We start from the raw sequence: 22,447 nt of genomic DNA, 5'->3' as shown, positions 1-22,447 counted from the left end.
CGACGGGGCTGCAGACTTAATGGGTTGGGGTAGGGAGCAGTTCCCAGGATGCAGAAATGCTTTTACGATTGTTATGGTCAACAGCTAAATCTGTGGCCACCTGTTGCCTGCCCCAGGTCACAGGTATCTTTCAAAGTTTCCAGTTTCATGTTCTAGCTATGTGGTTTTAGTGGTTTCCTTGTAAGCAAACTATTCTTGCATTCAACATCCTGGCTAAGAGGTTTCTGACAGGCAAGTTGTTTCCTTCTGTGGAAGCCCAATGATTCAGAAAACAATTGCGTGGGAGTCCAAGGGTCCAAAATGAGAAGTGAGGAAGGCCCAGGTAAGCACCCAGGAAGGTAGACTAAATTATGATTACGCTCAGGTGTCACGAAGAGTATTCCAGAAAAGGAAAATAAGGCAAGGAGATAAACTACACAGAAGTTCCTAAACTACAAAATGGGGGGAAATACATGATTATTCTGAAATCACTTTTATCTTCTTTCCTTAATGATTTGTCCCCTCAACCCCCCCCCCAAATGTTGGCAAAACAACAACAACAAAAACGTGTTTTAACATTTGCAAACTGCCAGGAGTCTCCGGGGATCAGGTGGCCAGGAAATTTAAATAGTATTTATTATAATAGACGGAAGGATGGCTACATTCAAGGCTTCCTTCAGGCTGGCAATAGCCATCGCGACCTCGCCCTTCCTTCCTTCCTTCCAGCGGGGAGAGGAAGAGGGTCTTTACGCCAGGCGGCCAAGAGCACCTGGACTGGGGGTGCTGGTGGGGGAGGTGCAGCTGCAACCCCCCTTCTCCCCCCAGAAGGAAAGGGGGCCACCCGGAGATGCCCACGGGGCTGCTGCAGGCTTAATGGGGGGGGGGGAAGGGGATGCAGACGAAAGCCGAGGCCAGCGAAGGAAACCTCCGACCCTTCCCATTGATTGCAGCCCCTATGGGAATCCCCCATGCCCCCGCCCCAATTTCGCCTAGCCGGGCGGAGTGGTGGGGGCAGAAGAGGCGGGGCTAGGGAGGAGCTAAGCGAGGGGAGGGACCCAGACGGGAGGAAAGCCAGGAAGGCGGCAGCTGCAGAGTCGAGCAGGGGGCGTGGTCCCCCGCCTGCCTGCCAATGGGATGGCGTAGAAGCTGCCCCGATTCAAATGCGTCCCTGCAGGGAAAGCCCTTTCTCCCCCACTTCCTCAATTGGAGCAAGACAGCTGAGCTGCAGGGGGCGGTGCCAGGAGAGGAAGAGGAGGAGCTTGTCCGAAAACGGGACGGAGGCCGGTCTGGCCCTCACTTTCGGAATCCGATAAGCGACAGAAAGAATTTTTCCCGATTCGATTGCGCATGCGGCCTCGTGCAGGTAGGGCGCATGGGACGTCGGGAGTCGCAGTCCGGGAGGGTCCTCCTCAGAAGGGAGGCCTGTGAGGGAGGGGAGGGGAGGGGAGGGGGGCGCCCGAGGCCTGGTCTGTCGGGGGTGGACGCTGACAGGGAGGCCCGAGGGAGGCTTCAGCCTGGGCCTCCCTGTGGGGAAAAGAACGGACCCGCCTCTCTCTCTCTCTCTCTCTCTCTCTCTCTCTCTCTCTCTCTCTCTCCCCCCCCCCCCGCATTGTGACTCCTCCCCTCGCTCCTTACTGGTGTGTCCCCCCCGCCTCTTAATTTCTGGGCTCCTCCCCCCATTTGGCTCCTCCCCTGCGTTCCTGGCTCTTCCCATCCGCTCCCTTCCACCCTCCGCAGCTCTTCCTACCCCCCTCCTTTCCATTAAGCTCTGCAGTCTTTTGTTGTGGCAGAATCTGTTCCAGGGAGGCTGGAATTCCTTTTCCTGGCCTGGATCTCTGGAGGAGAAATGAGGCCTGAAGTTCAAAACTCGGGGAGAGAATTTCTGCCCCCTCAAACGTCTCACCATCCTTTCTCTGGAGGCCTTTGGGTGAAAGAGGCTTCAGCCCCCAGGCAGAAATAATGGAGGGAGCTCACCTGGGATGATGGAACGAAACACAACATGGCAAACGAAAGGGAATTCAATGGGAGGTTGACCCAAGGATGTATAAATGAGTCTTAGTGGAGCCTCCCTAGAAAGGGGCAGTCTACATGCAACAATGTCTTCTATGAGAAATGGGCAGCTTGAGCGATTTGTCTCCTTGCCTCCTACAGATATTTTCCCTCACATTGTTGCAGGTAGAAAAGGTGGAGCAGGGGAGGTTTGATAGGCACCTGTCATCTCCTTGGGAATTCTGATGGCTTTATGACATCATCCATGCAGCCTAAGCTGCCAATTACTCTCAGTTGCCAAAGTGAAGATGCCACCCAAGAGGTTGGTCAGTCTTCAGAGGGGCTCCTGGGCTCTGGGGAAGCTTCCCTCTATTTGTAGCCAATTTATCAGAGTTATATTCCAAATCTTCAACTCAATTTCTGTTCTCAGGAAAGGGGAGGTGGGTGAAGATGTGCTCCAGAGAACACCCAGCTCCCTTCCTTCTTTCTTTTAATTAGTCCTTGATTGTTTTTTAATGATGTGGGATTGTTGCTTTTAAGCCAGGCGCTCCCAGTTTGGTGCGGAGCTGAAAAGAGATGAATTTCTTCCACTTTGGGAGACTTTTACCTTTCTTTTTTTTTCAATTTTATTAACAAACATATAAAATACACACACACAAAACTTAGACGTAGAACACATTTACACAATGCAATACAAACAGGAGCTTCCTCTTCTTTCTAATAGCAATTATCAATCGATAGCGCTCACCTTATATTATTTCCCATTCAATTGTATTTCATTTGAGTTTCACCATTCTTAACTTTCTTATTTTACTCATAACTATTATTTTTGAGTTTTGTTACATTCCTTCATTGATTCTTCTTTCTTTCCTCCATCCACCTATATCATTTATCCCATATCTGGTAGAATTCTGATTCTTCTTTTCCCTGAATTTCTTTAGTTAGTTTGTCCATTTCAGCACAGTCCATAACCTTTCTTATTATTTCATCTTCACTTGGAGTTAGTTTATTTTTCCATTTCTGGGCAAAGGCAATCCTTGCTGCCGTAATTATATGTAGTATTAAATACTTGATTTCTTTTTTGTATTTCGCAGACATTATTCCTAATAAAAAAATTTCAGGTTTCCATTCTATTTTAACCCCCGTTATTGCCTCCAGCCAATTTTTGATCTTTTTCCAAATTTTTTTAGCCTCATCACAGGTCCACCATAAATGGTAATATGTTCCGTGTATCGATTCGCATTTCCAACATTTTGGGGAGGTATTTGTTGATATTTTAGCTAACCTTGTTGGTGCCAGGCGCCATCTATAAAACATTTTGTATTGGTTTTCCTTGTATGCAACTGAGAGTGTCATTTTTAAGTTTGTTCCCCAAAATTTTCCCATTTGTCTAATTCAATATTATATCCAAAGTTCTGCCCCCATTTTATCATTTGTTCTTTCACAATTTCCTCTTCCATTTTATATATTCTCCCTATCATCTTTCTATCTGAGGTTTGAATAATTTTATCCAATTTGTGTGGTTCTGTTTCGATATCATATAATTTGGTATCTTTATTGTATTTAGTTTTGATTTGAAGGTAAGTTAGCCAGTCAACTTTCATGTTCTGTTCTGCCAATTCTTCAATTGTTTTTACGTTTCCCTGTCTATCAATTAAGTCTCTATATCTTAGCATTTTGTTCAAATCTATAAAATTTGGACGGGTCGTCCTTTCTGTCGGTGATAGCCAATTTGGAATTTTCACATAGCGGTGTTTTTTTTTAATTTGGAGCCATTTTTGCAATAACACTCTTCTAATTAAATGATTTTGAAAGTATTTGTGCCTTTTATTTTTATCATCCCATAGGAATGTATGCCAGCCTGCTTGCAAATCATGGCCTTCCAAGGTCAAAATTCTTTTATTCTTTAGCTCTATCCAATCCTTCACCCATGTTATTGATACTGCTGATGCACATAGATCCCAATTTGGTAATGCTAAACCTCCCCTTTCCTTGCTGTCTTGCATTGACTTTAGTTTAATCCTCGCTTTTCGTCCCTGCCAAATAAACCTAGCGGTTATTTTGTTTAATTCTTGAAATAATTTTTTACCCGGATTAATAGGTGCGGCTTGCAACAGGAATAAGATTCTTGGTAAAATATTCATTTTAATTGTCGCTATACGTCCCATGAGTGATAGTTGAATATTTTTCCAATTTTCTAAATCTTTATTTGTATCACTAATTTATTATAATTATCATCTTTAATTCTGGAACATTTTGCCGACACCCAGATCCCCAAGTATTTCACTTTCTTAGTTATTTGCATTCTAGTTAGTACTTCCCATTCCTCTTCTTGCTTTTTTGTCATGTTCTTGGTTATCATTTTTGCTTTGTTTTTATTGATCTTTAGTCCTGCCACTTTGCCATATTCTACTAATTTTTGAATTAATTTCAGTCTGGATTCTAATGAGTCCTCTACAACAAATACTAAGTCATCGGCATAGGCTTGGGCCTTATATTCTTCATTTTTGAGTCCCTCTCAAATCCTAATTGAAGTAAGTGTTCCGTGGTTGAATCTAAGGCTAATTTGGCCTTTATTGTTGTGTGTGTGAAAGAGCTTCTCCTTGTCATTGTTTGATACCATCTATTCTATGTGGGTTTTGCAAATGTCCATACGGTGTAAGACCACCTCCAGATACCTGAAACTCTTTGTCAGTTGGATTCCCTCAATGGTCCCCTTGTCTTCCAGCAGAAACCCTCTCTAAGGCCAACAAAGGTTTGTGAGATACCAGCCACATTCTCAAAGGGCCTCTATCCTTTTAGCCTTAAACACCTGGCTTTTCTCCAGGTGCTGGGAGATCAGACAATGAGAAGTTGGCATGGATTGACACCAATCTTTTAATAAGCCTTTTAACAAGCCTCAGTGCCATGCAGGCGCCCTCTGGCTCATTAGAAGGCATCTTTACTGTGATAACTGACAGTAACTGTCAGTTTAGCCTGCATGGATGAGATCATAAAGCCACCAGAATTCTGTAAGTGATGACAGGCCTCCCATGGCATCCTACCAAAGGTCACCTGCTCTGCCTTTTATACATACACCAATGTCAAGCGAAGGTTTTAGGAGGTGAAAAAAAAATAAAGTTGCCCATTTCTCACAAAAGGCAGATTTTTCTATGTAGACTGCTTCTGTCAAGGGAAGCTCCACTATTAATGTAGCTCTGTATGAATCATGTTCCCTTTCTTTTGCCATGCTCTTTTGTGTTTTGTTCCATCATCCCAGGTGAGCTCCCTCCATGATTTCTGCTTAGGTGAGACACTGTCTCCTGCATCCCAAAGTAATCTGGCAAACCAGGACAGAAAAAAACCCTCTCTTTCTTGAACAACTTCTTCCACAACCAAATATTGCATAGCTTAGTGAAGCTGAACCCCCCAAGGCACACGACCCTCTTCTGGTCCAGTTCCAAATGTTGAGGAGTCCAGCAGTTAAAGGGACCCAGAAAGAAATCAACTTGGGTCATATTGAAATGGCTTGATTTCCTGTTTCCTTTTCCCCACAATAATGGATTAGAATGAGAGGAAATTCACTAGCAGGAACCATTGGCAGGAGATTCTCCTCCTTAGGTCCTCTTTAAGTGGAGACGGTCTCCTTTTGTGCAAGAATTCCACATTCTTCTATCTAGAAAGAAGACTTTCCCTGCATCAAATAGAGGCCATGTCGTTGCTATTTAAAAACACACTTGAGTACATATGGAGAGTTTATTTATTTCTTTGGATTCTGCCTTTGTTATTTCTGTAAATGAGGCAGAGAAGAAGATGTGGAAGAAAAGGAAGGAGACTATTTGGAGCTCAGGGTTGGATTGAGGGGTCTTTGGAGCCCTCTGAGCCCCTCCCCCTTCCAGCCACGGGGACCCCTCCCTCCTCTCTTCCCCCAACAACAACACTGTGAGGTGAGCTGGACCGAAACAGCGTCCCTTGCTTTTTCCCCCTGTGCCTCCATCACTGGACCCCTCTGGCTCCCCTTATAGGCGGCTATAAGGTCTCCGCCCCAGAAGAGACCCTGACCTCCCCCGGCCTCAATAGGCGGCAAAGAGGGGAGGAGAAGTATCCCAAAGATCAAAGGGAGCCCTCCGCCCCCACCTCCGCGGGGAACCATAGCAACCATCGACACCGCGCAGGCGCCATATGGCTTGTTGAAGGAAGACGGACGCCCATTAGTCGCTCAGGGGAGGGCGGCGATTGGCAGGAGGACTGCTTGGGACCGGTCTCTGCAAAGGAACTGGCGGAACTTCTCGGGAAAAAAGGGCGTGAAGCCTCCACTTACGGAAACAAAATGGGCAACTAGCGAGCTTCATGAATCGGCGAAAGAGGAGCCCGGATAACGCAGGGAATGCTGGGAGTCACAGTCCGGGAAGGTCTTTTTCAGAAGGGGAGGCTGCGTGAAAGGGGACTCAGCCGTCACCCGCCTCTCTCTCTCTCCCCCCTGCAGGAGGACGGAAGGATCCGCAGGGGTAAGGAAGTGCGCATGCGTACTGGTGCAGGTAGGACGCAGGGGACGCCGGGAGTTGCAGTCCAGGAAGTTCCCCGGGAGAAGGGAGACCTGTGAGCAAGGAGAGGCCGGGCGACCGAGGTCTGGTCTGACGGGGAGACGCTGGGCGAGAGACCCGTGGGAGGCGGAGGCTTCGGCCTGGGCCTCCCCTGCAGGTAACGGGGCACAGCCGTGATCCGCCTCTCTCTCTCTCTCCCCTGCAGGAGGACGAAGGAGCCCGTCGGGGGAAGGAAGGAAGCGCCGCCTGAGAGCAGGGGATCCCTGTGCGGCTTCTCCGGGAGACGGCGTGGAAAGGCAGGGAGGCTCCAAGGCTGCAGGAGGGATGAGCCCAGGGGGATCCCGGAAAAGGCGACTGCCTGGAGGGCGATGCGGGGAACAGGAAACGGGCGGAGACTCTGAGACGGTCCTGGAGGGCGGAGGGTCCTTCGGAAGACCCCCGAATCCCCAAAGGATCCAGGAGGAAGGAAGGAAATATCAGTGCCCAGAATGTGAAAAATCCTTCAAGAGAAATGGAAATCTTCAAAGACACCAAAGGATCCACACAGGAGAGAAACCTCACGAATGCCTGGAGTGTGGAAAGAGCTTCAGTCAGAGGAGCAGCCTTTATAGACATCAAGGGATCCACACAGGAGAAAAACCTCATAAATGCTTTGAATGTGCAAAGAGCTTCAGTGACAGGAGCGACCTTTATACACATCACAGGATCCACACAGGAGAAAAACCTCATAAATGCCTGGAGTGTGAAAAGAGCTTCAGTCAGAGGAGCAGCCTTTATAGACATCAAAGGATCCACACAGGAGAAAAACCTCATAAATGTCTGGAGTGTGAAAAGAGCTTCAGTCAGAGGAGCAGCCTTTATAGACATCAAAGGATCCACACAGGAGAAAAACCTCATAAATGCTTTGAATGTGCAAAGAGCTTCAGTGGCAGGAGCGACCTTTATAGACATCAAAGGATCCACACAGGAGAAAAACCTCATAAATCCTTGGACTGTGGAAGGAGCTTCAGTCAGAGGAGCGGCCTTTATCAACATCAAAGGATCCACACAGGAGAAAAACCGCATAAATGCCTAGTGTGGAAAGAGCTTCAGTCAGAGGAGCCACCTTTGTACACATCAGAGGATCCACACAGGAGAAAAATCTCATAAATGCTTGGAGTGTGGAAAGAGCTTCAGTCAGAGGAGCCACCTTTGTACACATCAGAGGATCCACACAGGAGAAAAGCATCATAAATGCCTGGAGTGTGGAAAGAGCTTCAGTCTGAGGAGCCACCTTTATACACATCAAAGGATCCACACAGGAGAAAAACCTCATAAATGTCTGGAGTGTGGAAAGAGCTTCAGTGAGCGGAGCAGCCTTTATAAACATCAAAGAATCCACTCAGGAGAGAAACCTCATAAATGCCTGGAGTGTGGAAAGAGCTTCAGTCAGAGGGGCAACCTTTATACACATCAAAGAATCCACACCGGAGAAAAACCTCACAAGTGCCTGGAGTGTGGAAGGAGCTTCAGTCAGAGGTGTAACCTTTATACACATCAAAGGATCCACACAGGAGAAAAACCTCATAAATGCCTGGAGTGTGGAAAGAGCTTCAGTCAGAGGAGCAGCCTTTATAGACATCAAAGGATCCACACAGGAGAAAAACCTCACAAATGCTTGGAGTGTCTAAAGAGCTTCAGTGAGCGGAGCAGCCTTTATAGACATCAAAGTATCCACACAGGAGAAAAACCTCACAGATGCTTGGAGTGTGGAAAGAGCTTCAGTCGGAGGAGCGACCTTTATATACATCAATGGATCCACACAGGAGAAAAACCTCATAAATGTCTGGTCTGTGGAAAGAGCTTCAGTCAGAGCAGCAGCCTTTATATACATCAAAGGATCCACACAGGAGAAAAACCTCATAAATGTCTGGACTGTGGAAGGAGCTTCAGTCAGAGGGGCAGCCTTTATAAACATCAAATGATGCATTGAGGATAGAAACAGAAGAAATACCTGGAGGGTGATGGGGTCTTCAGAAGTCTCCGGAGTCCCCAAAGGATCCAGGAGGGAGGAATCCTCCCCCTCTTATTTCTCATCACGCCCACACAATTGCATTGTCCATTTGTCCACCTCCCCAGTGCCCACTCCAGATAGGAGGACCTGACATTTAATTTGGCCTTCCTTGTTCCAGGTGTGAAAATGCCCCTCCCTGTCATTGTTTGATAAAATCTATGTGGGTTTTCCAAAGGTGGGTACCATGTAAGACCCTCCCCAGACATCTGAAACTCTTGTCAGTTGGATTCTCTGAATGGTCCCCTTGTCTTCCAGTAGAAACCGCTGCAAGGGATTCTCTGCCAGGTCCCATAGATCCCTATCGGACACTGCCGTTCTGGTTTGGGGGGAGGCCTGGGTACATGCCTCACTTTATAACCGTTTTCCTGCCTATCTTGTACTTTGAATTTCCTTCTTGGGAAAGAAAGGGGGGAGGGAATGGATTGAGGGTCATCTTTTACGTTTCAGCATTAGACATTAGACGTAAGCAAGCGACGCCTGAAAACAACAACCTATCGCTTTCTGAGGTGGCACTACTAAGGCCAACAAAGCTTTGGGAGATACTAGCCATATTCTCAGCATATAGGAGGAGAAGTACATTGGGGATTGTACAGATTTAGGCAGGTGTATGTAGGAGATGGTCCTGTGCAGGTGCTCCTTAAAGAAGGTGGAGGTCAAAATGCAGCCCTGGGAGACTTTTCTGAAAAAGATGGTTAGCACGTTTCATCCAATTGCTGAATGAGAAACACCCTTTGTACTGTATTTTCCAAGTTCCTCATATTGCTTTCTTCAAAATGGAATCAAATGTCGATTTAAAATCAACGCAGGCTGCATGCAGTCATTCTCTCCCTGCCATTTTAATTTCTTTCGATTAAAAGAAAGTTTACTCACAAATCAAAATTTATGCTCTGGATCAGTTTCAACCGATTTCACAGTAAATTGAGATTATTTGGTAAAAGTGTAGCCCTACTTTTGGCATAGTGCATTCCCCCTTTCCCCATGGGCCACCCACGGTCCATTATGTCCATCAACAACTTTTGTTCATTTTGTTATGGGAAGAAACCAGCCATGCTGGGAAATCTGGTTGGGATGTCCTTGCGGTGGGAGTAATTTCTCATGGGAAGTAACAATGCTTGGATGCCACTGCCCCGCCCTCTTCTTTACCCAGGTGGGAGTGAAGCAGAATATAGGTGACAGTGCTAGTCAGTCTTGACATCCTGCCCCCTCCTCAAGAAAGATGGACCTAAAACAACAATAAACATACGTTCAAATTATTACTTGATTATCTGTGTTTTCAGGTGGACAAAGAAGCTCTCTTGCTTCTCTCAAAGTCTCTCAAATTCAGGTAATCAAGTATTTTTCATCTCCACACCAAAATCAATGCCTGAATTTGGAGATTAAGACTTGATTTAAAATGGTCAACCAGCTGGGTGTTCTCATTTTCTCCCTGCTTCCCTTTCCTCGGAAGGGGCCAAATGGGCACCCTGATAAATTGGCTGCAAATAGAGGGAAGATTTCCCAGAGTCCAGGAGCCCTTCGGACACCAACCTACCTCTTGGAGATTTCCCAGAGCCCTTCTGAAGACTGACTAACCTCTTGGAGGGCATCTTCACTCTGATACCTGGCAGTTTAGCCTGCATGGATGAGGTCATGAAGCCTCAGAATTCCCTAAGAGATGACAGGCCTCCCTTGGCATCCTACCAAAGGTCACCTGCTCCACCTTTTACAAGTACACCAATGTCAAGAAATTGTGTGCAGGAGGTGACCAAATCAATCACTGAATTTCCCCATTTCTCACAAAAGGCAGATTTTTGTATGTAGACTGCCTCTGTCAAGGGAAGCTCCACTCATTAATGTAGCTCTGGATGAGCTTCCCATCACATTCCCTTTCTTTTGCCATGCTCTTTTGTGTTTTGTTCCATCATCCCAGGTGAGCTCCTTCCATGATTTCTCCTTAGGTGAGAAACCTTTTTGTGACTCCCAAAATAATACAGCAATCCAGTAGAGGGAAAAAATCCTGTCCCCTTGGAGAATTTCTGCCAAAAGAAAATACTGCATAGCTTAATGACCCTCTTTTACCCAAGTTCCAATTTTTTAGGGATCCAGCGGTTAAAGAGACCCAGAAAGAATCCAACTTGGATTATATCAACATTGCATGGTTTCCTGTTTCCCTTTTCCACCAATGAGGTATTGATTTCTAAGAGGAAATTCACTAGCAGGAACCATTGGCAGGAGATTCTCCTCCTTAGGTCCTCTTTAAATGGAGACGGTCTCCTTTTGTGCAAGAATTCCGAATTCTTATATCCAGGAAGAAAATGTATCCATGTAGTTGCTATTTAAAAACACACTTGAGTGAGTCACATATGTAGAGTTTCTTTATTCATTTGGATCCTGATTTTATTATTTCTGCAAATGAGGCGGAGAAGAAGATGTGGAAGAAAAGAGACTATTTGGAGCTCAGGGTTGGACTGAGGGGTCTTTGGAGCTCTCTGAGCCCCTCCCCCTTCCAGCCACGGGGACCCCTCCCTCCTCTCTTCCCCCAACAACAACCCTGTGAGGTGGGCTGGACCGAAAGAGGGTCCCTTGCTTTCTCCCCCTGTGCCTCCATCACTGGACCCCTCTGGCTCCCCTTTATAGGCGGCTACAAGGTCTCCGCCCCAGAAGAGCCCCTGACCTCCCCCAGCCTCAATAGGGGGAAAGGGGGGGGAAGGACCCCAGAGATCAATGTGAGCCCTCCGCCCCCACCTTCGCCGGGAACCATAGCAACCATCAACACCACGCAGGCATCATCTTCCTAGATGAAAGAAAGCGGAATCCGATTGGTCAATCTGGAGAGTCCGGCGATTGGCAGGAGGACCTTTTGAGGCGGAGCCTCCAAAGGAACAGGCGGAACTTCTGGAGGAAAAAGGGCGTGAAGCCTCCATTTCCGGAAAAGAACGGGCAACTAGGGAGCTGATGGGAGGGTCTTTCTCGGAGAAAGAGGGCTGCCAGGGAAAGAGACGGGACGCTGGGAGGGAGGCCGTGTCCGCCTCCAGCAAGGCCGGAAGGACCGTGAGAGGCGGAGGCCTGGGCCTCCCTGCGGGGAAGGGGACGCAGCCGTGACCCGCCTCTCCTTTTCCCCTGCCGGAGGACGGAGGAGCCCGGCGGGGGAAGGAAGGAAGGAAGCGCCGCGTGAGAGGAGGAGGAGGAGGAGGAGGAGGAGGAGTGCGGGCAGCCCTGGGAGACGGCGGGGAAAGGCCGGGAGGCTCCGGGGCTGCAGGAGGGTTGAGCCCAGGGGAACCCCGGGAAAGGCCGCTGCCTGGAGGGCGATTTAATTATATCATTAATTTAATACTTAATAATTATATATCCTTTTAATTGGAAACAAGTTCAGTCTATTGTAAAAAACATCTAGGGATGAAGCACCCACAACTTCTGCAGGGAAGCTGTTCCACTGGTTAATTGTCATATATTGGAACAATGCCATCATATCATCCCTAGTCCTTCTTATCTCTAGACTAGCCTTATCCAGGTCTTCATATCCTTTAGTCTCCAGGCCCTTCATCATCCCAGTTGCTCTTCTTTGCACTTTTTTCAACGTCTCAACAACGTTTTGTAATGATGTGACCAAAATTGAATGTAGTATTCAGGTGTGGCCTTACTAAGGTTTTATAAGGTGGTGGAAATAATTCATGTGATGTTGATTCTATGCCTCTGTTTACACAACCAAGTATTTCCCCAGCAAGAAACCCCTTGAGAAAGGGCCCAGAAGAGAGGAGGAGAAGGCTGAGGCAAAGTCTAAGAAAGCAAGTTGAGTCACAGCAAGTTAAACAAAGTGTGTCATCCTTTAGCTTCACATTTAAGGCTTCATCCTGAATTTGACATGACAGATTAGCTTTCTTAACATGGGAATCTGCGCCTCTTTTTTAAGTTTTAAGAACGCGTGTTTTCCCCTTCCTTACTAAGGCTCTTTATTTTAATATGTGAGAAGTTGCTTTTTCAGCCACTACACCACAGAGTATTCTGAGTGTCTGAATACACCTGCAACTTTCAAGAAAGGCACAAATCCAGCTGGGGAAGGCTAAGACATAAATTTGTCAGGAGGAGGAGGAGGAGCTTCCAACGATGGCGGTCGCCTCCTGAGCTCCTGAGTGAACAAGGAGCGCCCGACCGGGGTAAAGGACTGCAACCGGCCCTATGACTTCAGAGGGGGCTGAGAGTTGATAGCCCGACCACCCTGGCTTGTTTTGGGCCAGTCTTGGCCTTCCAGGGTGGTCGGTGAAGATCGGAGGGCACGAAGGAGTGGAAGATCGTAAGCGGCAATCGGCTGGGAAGAAGCCTGTGAAGATGGCGACGGCGCAGTGCGGCTGCGCGGACACCGCTGACGCCGGCAAATTTAAAAAAGCCGAAAAGCCGAAAAACAAAAAGGGAAGGAACGAGAGCCACCGGAGAGCCTCCAGAGAGGCACCGGAGGGTCACTTCCAGCATCGGGGGCACAGGGAGGAACAAGGAAAGAACGAAAGAAGAACGGAGCGCCGGAGAGGCATCAAAGACCGGTGAGGCACTGGAAATAATGGCTGGGGATGACTTGGAGCCTTGTGGCCACTGGAGATCTGGACTTGGGGCTGTGGACAGGCTTGAGCAGCCTGAGCAGGCACTTGGGGCTATGGACAGGCCTGAGCAGCTGCCCAGCCTAAAACAATCGGGACAAGAAGCCCCCCCACCCACCCATTAAGGAACTTACATTCACCTGGGACTATACGAACCATCTTTCTCCCATTTACCATCTTTGCCTCTCTCCACCATTTGAGATACCTGAATACCTCCCATTCCCCCCCCCTTCCTCTAAAGTTACCATCTAGACATCATTTACCATCTATTTACCATCTATTACTTACCATCTTCCTCTGAAGTTACCATCTAGACATTATTTATCATCATTGACCGTCTAGACTTTAAGACTCTGGTCCTTCATTGAGATCCTAGCCCTGCCGGCTATTACTATTAACTTTGTTTTATCTGCACCTTACCCTACTGGGACTTTTATTATTCAATCAATTTACTCGAGGTTAGACCTGCTCCACCTGCGAGAAGCCCCTCTCTCGCAGGTATGGCCCCTGGCCCTTTCAAGGGCCAGCCTTGATGACGGGTTTGTGAACCCCGAGAGGTGGAAGAAAAGGAAGCTGAGGGGCTTTTTATCAAAATGTTTTATAGTGTTTTTAGGGGGTTCTAGGAAGGGGAGGGGGGATAACCAGGCCAGGAGGGAAGCCAACGCCAGACGAACAGGTGAGTCTACGAAGGAAGTGAGCGGGGTGAGGGGGGAGAGGGAACAAGTTATTCCAATAGAGGGTTGTTTTATTACAACGGTCGCGGGGAGGGGGGGATGCGAGGACAAGAAAAGATCACAACGTCGGTTGGGAGACCGTGGCTGCTGGCTACGCCCGGTCGTTTGTACCAACCCCCGCAGCCTAGGTGGTCGGGAACTACAGAGCCAGGGCCTGAGGCTGATGCTCTGCAATGCAAGGTCCGTGACCAACAAGGCCCCCCTCATTAACGAGTTGATCTCGGAGGGGGAGCTGGATCTTGCAGGGATAACGGAGACCTGGTTGGGTCACGAGGGTGGTTTACCCCTCGTGGAAATGTGCCCACCGGGTTTCCGTGCATTCCATCAGCCTCGGGCCCTGGGTAAGGGTGGTGGGGTGGCGGTAGTTATACGGAAATGTCTAGAGCCGAGGGAGTTCACTGTTCCTCAGATACCCGGGTGTGAGTCGCTGGGTATGAAATGGGGCCCAGGGAGGCAGTGGGGTCTGCTGATTGTATACTTGGCTCCTTGCTATACGTCAGCGGCCCTGCCCGAGCTCCTCGAGCTGGTCTCGGAGACGGCGGTTGAGATACCCAAACTTCTGGTTATGGGGGATTTCAAACTGCCGTCGACGGGAGCAGCGTCCGAGGTGGCTCGGGAGTTCATGGCTTCCATGACAGCCATGGGCCTGACCCAACTAATTCAGGGCCCCACACACGAAGGCGGCCACACACTGGACCTTATCTTTGTATCTGAGCAGTGGACGAGTGATCTGGGAATAGGGGCTTTAGAGATTACGCCCCTGTCATGGTCAGATCACTCATGTCTCCGGCTGGACTTCCCTGGCGCTACCCTCCACCGCGAGGAGGCGGAGCCAGTTTGTTCAAGCTGGTACCGCCCCAAGCACTTGATGGAACCGGACAGGTTCCAGACGGAGCTTGGGCCTTTACCTGTAGCCCTGACCCGCGCTCGGTCGGAGGACCTAGTCGACGCCTGGAATAGGGCGACGGCGGGGGCCTTGGACCGGGTTGCGCCTCTGCGACCTCTCCTACGGCAATGACTCACCCGGGCTCCCTGGTATACCGAGGAGCTTAGGGTGATGAAGCGCCATAGGAGACGTCTAGAGAGCAGGTGGAGGTCCTCACGCTCCGAATCTGACCGAACACAGGTAAGAGCCTATTTACGAACCTACCTTGTGGCATTGAGAGTGGCCAAACGTGGACATTGTGCCGCTCTCATTGCGTCTGCGGATAACCGCCCTGCCGCCCTGTTTAGGGTGACCCGCTCTCTCCTGTCGCAGGAGACGCGGGAGGCACCCTTGCAGGGAAGAGCAGAGGAGTTTGGGGAATATCTGCAAGACGAAGTCGCTCAGATCCGAAGCGGATGGCCCCCCCCCAGTGGACCGGACGAGCCGGCATCAGTGAGTCTTGTGAGCCCACTCTGGGAGGAGTTTGACTCTGTTGCCCCCGAGGATTTAGACGGGTTGCGTGGACGGCTGCGACCCACCACATGTTCAATGGACCTGTGCCCCTCCTGGTTGGTACTGGCATCCTGGGAGGTGACACGAGGCTGGCTCCTGGGCCTGGTGAACGCCTCATTGGGCGAGGGTTCCTTACCGACTGCCTTGAAAGAGGCGGTGGTGAGGCCCCTGCTCAAGGGGCCTTCACTTGACCCAACGGAGCTAGCTAATTATCGTCCAGTCTCCAACCTCCCCTTTTTAGCGAAGGTTGTTGAGAATGTGGTGGCGCAGCAATTTCCACGTCACCTCGACGAATCCGTATATCTAGACCCACGCCAGTCCGGCTTCCGACCCGGGCACAGCACCGAGACAGCCTTGGTCGCGTTGGTGGATGATCTCTGGAGGGCCAGAGATAGAGGCTGCTCCTCTATCCTGGTCCTATTAGACCTCTCAGCGGCTTTTGATACCATCGACCATGGTATCCTACTGCGCCGGCTGGAGGGGATGGGAGTCGGAGGCACCGTTTTACGGTGGTTCGGCTCCTACCTCTCCGGCCGGATGCAATATGTGTTGACTGGGGGGCAGAGGTCGACCCCGAGGCCACTCTCTTGTGGGGTGCCGCAAGGGTCGGTCCTCTCGCCCCTTTTGTTCAACGCATATGTGAAGTCGCTGGGTGAGATCATCCGTGGTTTTGGGGTTGAGTACCATCTGTACGCTGATGATACTCAGTTGTACATCTCAACCCCAAGCCACCCCAACGAGGCTGTCGAAGTGATGTCCCGGTGTTTGGAAGCCGTCGGGGTCTGGATGGGGGACAACAGACTCAAACTCAAGCCCTCCAAGACTGAGTGGCTGTGGCTACCGGCACCTCGGTTCAGCCAGCTGATTCCATCACTGGCCATAGGGGGCAAACAATTGCCCCCTGTGGAACGGGCGTGCAATTTGGGCGTCCTCCTAGACGCCCGGCTGTCAATGGATGATCATGTGGCAGCCGTGGCTAGGGGGGCGTTCCACCAGGTTCGCCTGGTGCGCCAATTGCGCCCCCTTCTGGACCGTGATGCCCTACGCACAGTCACTCATGCACTGGTGACGTCTCGCCTGGACTACTGTAACGCTCTCTACATGGGGTTTCCCTTGGGACGCGCCCGAAGACTGCAGCTAGTCCAGAACGCAGCCGCGCGGGCAGTCATGGGGAGTACTAGGTACTCCCACGTAACACCTCTCCTGCGCGAGCTGCACTGGCTGCCTGTGGTCTTTCGGGTGCATTTCAAGGTTCTGATCACCATCTTTAAAGCGCTCCATGGCATAGGGCCTAGTTACCTGCGGGATCGCATCCTCCCACATACATCCCTGCGGCCAATCCGCTCTCACAGGGAGGGCCTTCTCCTGGTGCCGTCCACGAAGCAATGCCAACGGGCGACACCGAGGAGTAGGGCCTTCTCTGTGATGGGCCCAACCCTCTGGAATGACCTCCCCCCCGACATTAGAACCACTACTGACCTCCGCTCCTTCCGACAGAAACTGAAGACACACCTGTTCAGACTGGCTGGTTTGGCATAATTTATAACGTCTACCTCCTGGCATACACATTCGTACTGGTTTTTAGAGGGATAATGTTTTAAATTTAACCTGATATTTTAAACTTTTGTATTGATTTATTTATTTAGTTGTACAGTTTGGTATATTTTATCCTCCTCTTATACATGTATTTATGTAACTATTTCTATTTTTTAATCTGTTGTATTTGGATACGGACTGTACACCGCCCCGAGTCCCTTTCGGGAGAGGGGGCGGTATATAAACGCTAATAAATAAATAAATAATAAATAAATTGTCACGTGTGAACTTTTCTCTGGAATCAATGTTTTCTGCTTTTCAAAATTCACAAGCAATCAGTGCACTTAATTATGTTTTCAATTTTTTATTAGTTTATCATAGCATAAAATACAAAATATAAAGAAAAATACAAGTAAAGGTAAAACAATGGAGGAAGAGAGGAAAGAGTATGGTAGAGGGGAAAGCATTAATTTCCACGACTCCTTTAATGCAGTAGTATAACATAACACTCAACTTTTTATTTTTATATAATACATAGCTTCTGTAGCATGAAATCGAATTGACAAAACCCAAAATCAAAGTTTTTCCCCCCACCTTAAGCACAAAGTCCAAAAGTGGTTTCCAAGTAGAAACAAAATTATGTTCAGTCCATTTAGCCACCTCTGCTAACTCCATCAGCTTTTGCAGCCATTATTGTCCATTGAGGGAATGACAGTTTGGTCATTTGCTTACTGATGTGTCACTTGGACTGAATATTATATTTCTTTGCCCTGTGAAAAAAACATGACCCTTAATTAACCATTTTTACTTTGCTTGAATGACTTGGTGATTTGCATTTGTATGTTCAGGTGAGCAAAGAAGCCCCTTTAGAAAGGTGAAAGTCTCCCAAAGGGGAGGAAATTTAGCTCTTTTCAGCTCCAGAACAAACTGGGAGCGCCTGAGGGGGGGGGAGAACGTGTGGGGAGCTTGGTGGGGGAGGTGGGGCAGAAAAAGGGCAGGAGAAACCACTCCCATTCCCTCCCCTCCTTCGGGGCAATTATGACCTCGCCCCTACTTAAGTTCCCGCACAATTCTGCGAGGGAGGAAGGAAAAGGGGTTGGGGGGCAGAGCAGGGAAAGGGGTGAGCGGAGAGAGAAAAGGGGGATCAGATGACCCGTCATTCCATCCCCTCCTTAGACACTTAGGGGCCGGGATCAGAACAGAGCATCGAACACGGACCAGCATGGGGCGGAAAGGCCGCCTGGAAGAGCTGCGGAGGGTGGATAGGGGTCGATGGGAAGAGCCAGCAGCGGAGGGGCGGAGCCAAAGCGGGGGGTGGGGTTGAGCCCAGGCGACGAAAGCATCAGTCCAGCGGGGGCGGAGTCTGCGGGAAAGGGGATGCAGCCGTCACCTGCCTCTCTCTCCCTCCCTCTCTCTCTCCCCCCCACCCCACCCCACCCTAGCAGGAGGAGGGAGAACCCGGAGGGGGAAGGAAGGAAGAGCCGCCCCAGAGCACGAAGTCCCTTCGCGGGGTCCCCGGGAGACGGCGGGGAAAGGCCGGGAGGCTCCGGGGCTGCAGGAGGGATGAGCAAAGAAGTTTCCTCGATGCAAATGACACGATCTGGCAGGAAAAGCGCTTTCTTCCCTGCTTCCGCAATCGGACCAAGAGAGCTGCAGGGGGCGGTGCCAGGAGGGGAAGAGGCGGAGCATGCCCGAAAACGAAACGGAGGCCGTTCTGGCCCTCACTTCCGGATACAGAGAATCGACGGGAAGTATTTTTTCGATTCTGGGGCGCATGCGGCCTGATGCAGGTAGGGCGCAGGGGACGCCGGGAGGTGCAGTCCAGGAGAAGGGAGACCTGTGAGCAAAGAGAAGCCGGGCGCCCGAGGCCTGGTCTGACGGGGAGACACTGGGCGGGCGGCCCGTGGGAGGCGGAGGCTTCAGCTTGGGCCTCCCCTGCTGGGAACGGGACATAGCCGTGATCCGCCTCTCTCTCTCCCCTGCAGGAGGACGAAGAGGGCGTCCTAGAGAGCGATGCGAGGAGGAGGAAATGGGCGGAGATTCCGAGACAGTCCTGGAGGGCGGAGGGTCCTTCGGGAGACACCGGAATCCCCAAAGGATCCAGGAGGAAGAAGAGAAATATCTTCAAAGAGACCTAAGGGTCCACACCGGAGAGAAACGATTTAAATGCTTGGAGTGTGGAAAGAGCTTCAGTCAGAGGGGCAACCTTTATAACCATCAAAGGATCCACACAGGAGAAAAACCTCATAAATGCCTGGAGTGTGGAAAGAGCTTCAGTCAGAGGAGCAGCCTTTATACACATGAAAGGATCCACACAGGAGAAAAACCTCATAAATGCTTGGAGTGTGGAAAGAGCTTCAGTCATAGCAGCAACCTTTATAGACATCAAAGGATCCACACAGGAGAAAAACCTCATAAATGCTTGGAGTGTGGAAAGAGCTTCAGTCAGAGGATCAGCCTTTCTTTACATCAAAGGATCCACACAGGAGAAAAACCTCATAAATGCGTGGAGTGTGGAAAGAGCTTCAGTCAGAGGATCAGCCTTTCTTTACATCAAAGGATCCACACAGGAGAAAAACCTCATGAATGCCTGGCATGTGGAAAGAGCTTCAGTCAGAGGAGTAGCCTTTCTTTACATCAAAGGATCCACACAGGAGAGAAACCTCATAAATGCCTGGAGTGTGGAAAGAACTTCAGTGATAGTAGCAGTCTTTCTAAACATCAAAACATCCACACAGGAGAAAAACCTCATGAATGCCTGGAGTGTGGAAAGAGCTTCAGTCGGAGGGGCAACCTTTATACACATCAAAGAATCCACACAGGAGAAAAACCTCATAGATGCCTGGAGTGTGGAAAGAGCTTCAGTCAGAGGAGCAACCTTTATGTACATCAAAGAATCCACAGAGGAGAAAAACCTCATAGATGCCTGGAGTGTGGAAAGACCTTCAGTCGTAGTAGCTCCCTTTATACACATCAAAGAATCCACACAGAAGAAAAACCTCATAAATGTCTGGAGTGTGGAATGAGTTTCAGTCAGAGGAGGAAACTTTATCAACATCAAAGGATCCACACAGGAGAAAAATCTCATACATGCCTGGAGTGTGGAAAGAGCTTCAGTCAGAGCAGCCACCTTTATACACATCAAAGGATCCACACAGGAGAAAAACCTCATAAATGCCTGGAATGTGGAAAGAGCTTCAGTTGGAGGAGCAGCCTTTATATACATCAAAGGATCCACACAGGAGAAAAATCTCATACATGCCTGGAGTGTGGAAAGAGCTTCAGTCAGAGGAGCAGCCTTTATAGACATCAAAGGATCCACACAGGAGAAAAACCTCATAAATGCCTGGAGTGTGGAAAGAGCTTCAGTCAGAGGAGCAGCCTTTATAGACATCAAAGGATCCACACAGGAGAAAAACCTCATAAATGCTTGGAGTGTGGAAAGAGCTTCAGTCAGAGGAGCGAACTTTATACACATGAAAGGATCCACACAGGAGAGAAAGCTCATAAATGCTTGGAGTGTGGAAAGAACTTCAGTCATAGCAGCAACCTTTATAGACATCAAAGGATCCACACAGGAGAAAAACCTCATAAATGCTTGGAGTGTGGAAAGAGCTTCAGTCAGAGGATCAGCCTTTCTTTACATCAAAGGATCCACACAGGAGAAAAACCTCATAAATGCGTGGAGTGTGGAAAGAGCTTCAGTCAGAGGATCAGCCTTTCTTTACATCAAAGGATCCACACAGGAGAAAAACCTCATGAATGCCTGGCATGTGGAAAGAGCTTCAGTCAGAGGAGTAGCCTTTCTTTACATCAAAGGATCCACACAGGAGAGAAACCTCATAAATGCCTGGAGTGTGGAAAGAACTTCAGTGATAGTAGCAGTCTTTCTAAACATCAAAACATCCACACAGGAGAAAAACCTCATGAATGCCTGGAGTGTGGAAAGAGCTTCAGTCGGAGGGGCAACCTTTATACACATCAAAGAATCCACACAGGAGAAAAACCTCATAGATGCCTGGAGTGTGGAAAGAGCTTCAGTCAGAGGAGCAACCTTTATGTACATCAAAGAATCCACAGAGGAGAAAAACCTCATAGATGCCTGGAGTGTGGAAAGACCTTCAGTCGTAGTAGCTCCCTTTATACACATCAAAGAATCCACACAGAAGAAAAACCTCATAAATGTCTGGAGTGTGGAATGAGTTTCAGTCAGAGGAGGAAACTTTATCAACATCAAAGGATCCACACAGGAGAAAAATCTCATACATGCCTGGAGTGTGGAAAGAGCTTCAGTCAGAGCAGCCACCTTTATACACATCAAAGGATCCACACAGGAGAAAAACCTCATAAATGCCTGGAATGTGGAAAGAGCTTCAGTTGGAGGAGCAGCCTTTATATACATCAAAGGATCCACACAGGAGAAAAATCTCATACATGCCTCGAGTGTGGAAAGAGCTTCAGTCAGAGCAGCCACCTTTATATACATCAAAGGATCCACACAGGAGAAAAACCTCATAAATGCCTGGAATGTGGAAAGAGCTTCAGTCAGAGGAGCAACCTTTATAGACATCAAAGGATCCACACAGGAGAAAAACCTCATAAATGCCTGGAATGTGGAAAGAGCTTCAATTGGAGGAGCAGCCTTCATCAACATCAAAGGATCCACACTGGAGAAAAACCTCATAAATGCCTGGAGTGTGGAAAGAGCTTCAGGGAGCGGAGCAGCCTCTATAAACATAAAAGGATCCACACAGGAGAAAAACCTCATAAATGCCTGGAGTGTGGAAAGATCTTCAGTCAGAGGAGCCACCTTAATAAACATCAAATGATCCACACAGGAGAAAAACCTCATAAATGCCTGGAGTGTGGAAAGAGCTTCACTTCTAGCAGCGACCTTTATAAACATCAAAGGATCCACACAGGAGAAAAACCTCATAAATGCCTGGAGTGTGGAAAGAGCTTCAGTCAGAGGAGCAGCCTTGATAAACATCAAAGAATCCACACAGGAGAAAAACCTCATAAATGCTTTGAATGTACAAAGAGCTTCAGTGACAGGAGCGACCTTTATACACATCACAGGATCCACACAGGAGAAAAACCTCATAAATGTCTGGAGTGTGGAAAGAGCTTCAGTGGGAGGAGCAGCCTTTATATACACCAAAGGATCCACACAGGAGAAAAACCTCATAAATGCCTGGAGTGTGGAAAGATCTTCAGTCAGAGGAGCAACCTTTATACACATCAAAGGATCCACACAGGAGAAAAACCTCATAAATGCCTGGAGTGTGGAAAGAGCTTCAATCAGAGGAGCCACCTTTATAAACATCAAAGGATCCACACAGGAGCAAAATCTCATAAATGCCTGGAGTGTGGAAAGAGCTTCAGTCGGAGGAGCAGCCTTTATACACATCAAAGGATCCACACTGGAGAAAAACCTCATAAATGCCTGGAGTGTGGAAAGAGCTTCAGGGAGCGGAGCAGCCTCTATAAACATAAAAGGATCCACACAGGAGAAAAACCTCATAAATGCCTGGAGTGTGGAAAGATCTTCAGTCAGAGGAGCCACCTTAATAAACATCAAATGATCCACACAGGAGAAAAACCTCATAAATGCCTGGAGTGTGGAA

General features: G+C 48.8%; 3 protein-coding genes across 3 annotated transcripts in view; all 3 read left to right on the top strand.

Annotated features, from left to right (window-relative positions):
• Positions 1-22,447, top strand: part of LOC309399623 (uncharacterized protein) — a 200,301-nt gene that overhangs the window by 94,950 nt on the left and 82,904 nt on the right. The window lies entirely within an intron of this gene.
• On the top strand, positions 1,183-11,321 carry LOC309399368 (uncharacterized protein; the record flags this gene model as incomplete). Its single annotated transcript, XM_081967104.1, has 4 exons — positions 1,183-1,342; positions 6,434-6,485; positions 6,697-7,164; positions 11,161-11,321. Exons 2-4 carry the CDS (start codon positions 6,470-6,472, stop codon positions 11,319-11,321), a joined length of 645 nt encoding a protein of 214 aa, XP_081823230.1. The 5' UTR covers positions 1,183-1,342; positions 6,434-6,469.
• Positions 17,324-22,447, top strand: part of LOC309399366 (uncharacterized protein) — a gene marked incomplete at its 3' end in the record, with an annotated part of 29,780 nt that continues 24,656 nt past the window's right edge. The window contains exons 1-2 of the mRNA XM_081967102.1: positions 17,324-18,610; positions 18,806-20,188. Of these exons, the coding sequence (XP_081823228.1) occupies positions 18,508-18,610; positions 18,806-20,188 (1,486 nt within the window). The 5' untranslated portion in view covers positions 17,324-18,507. The remainder of the gene's footprint in view (positions 18,611-18,805; positions 20,189-22,447) is intronic.

The sequence above is a fragment of the Natrix helvetica genome (genome assembly GCF_964273705.1).
Source record: "Natrix helvetica genome assembly, chromosome: 15".
Taxonomy (NCBI): domain Eukaryota; kingdom Metazoa; phylum Chordata; class Lepidosauria; order Squamata; family Natricidae; genus Natrix; species Natrix helvetica.
This window is presented reverse-complemented; position numbering and strand designations above follow the sequence as displayed.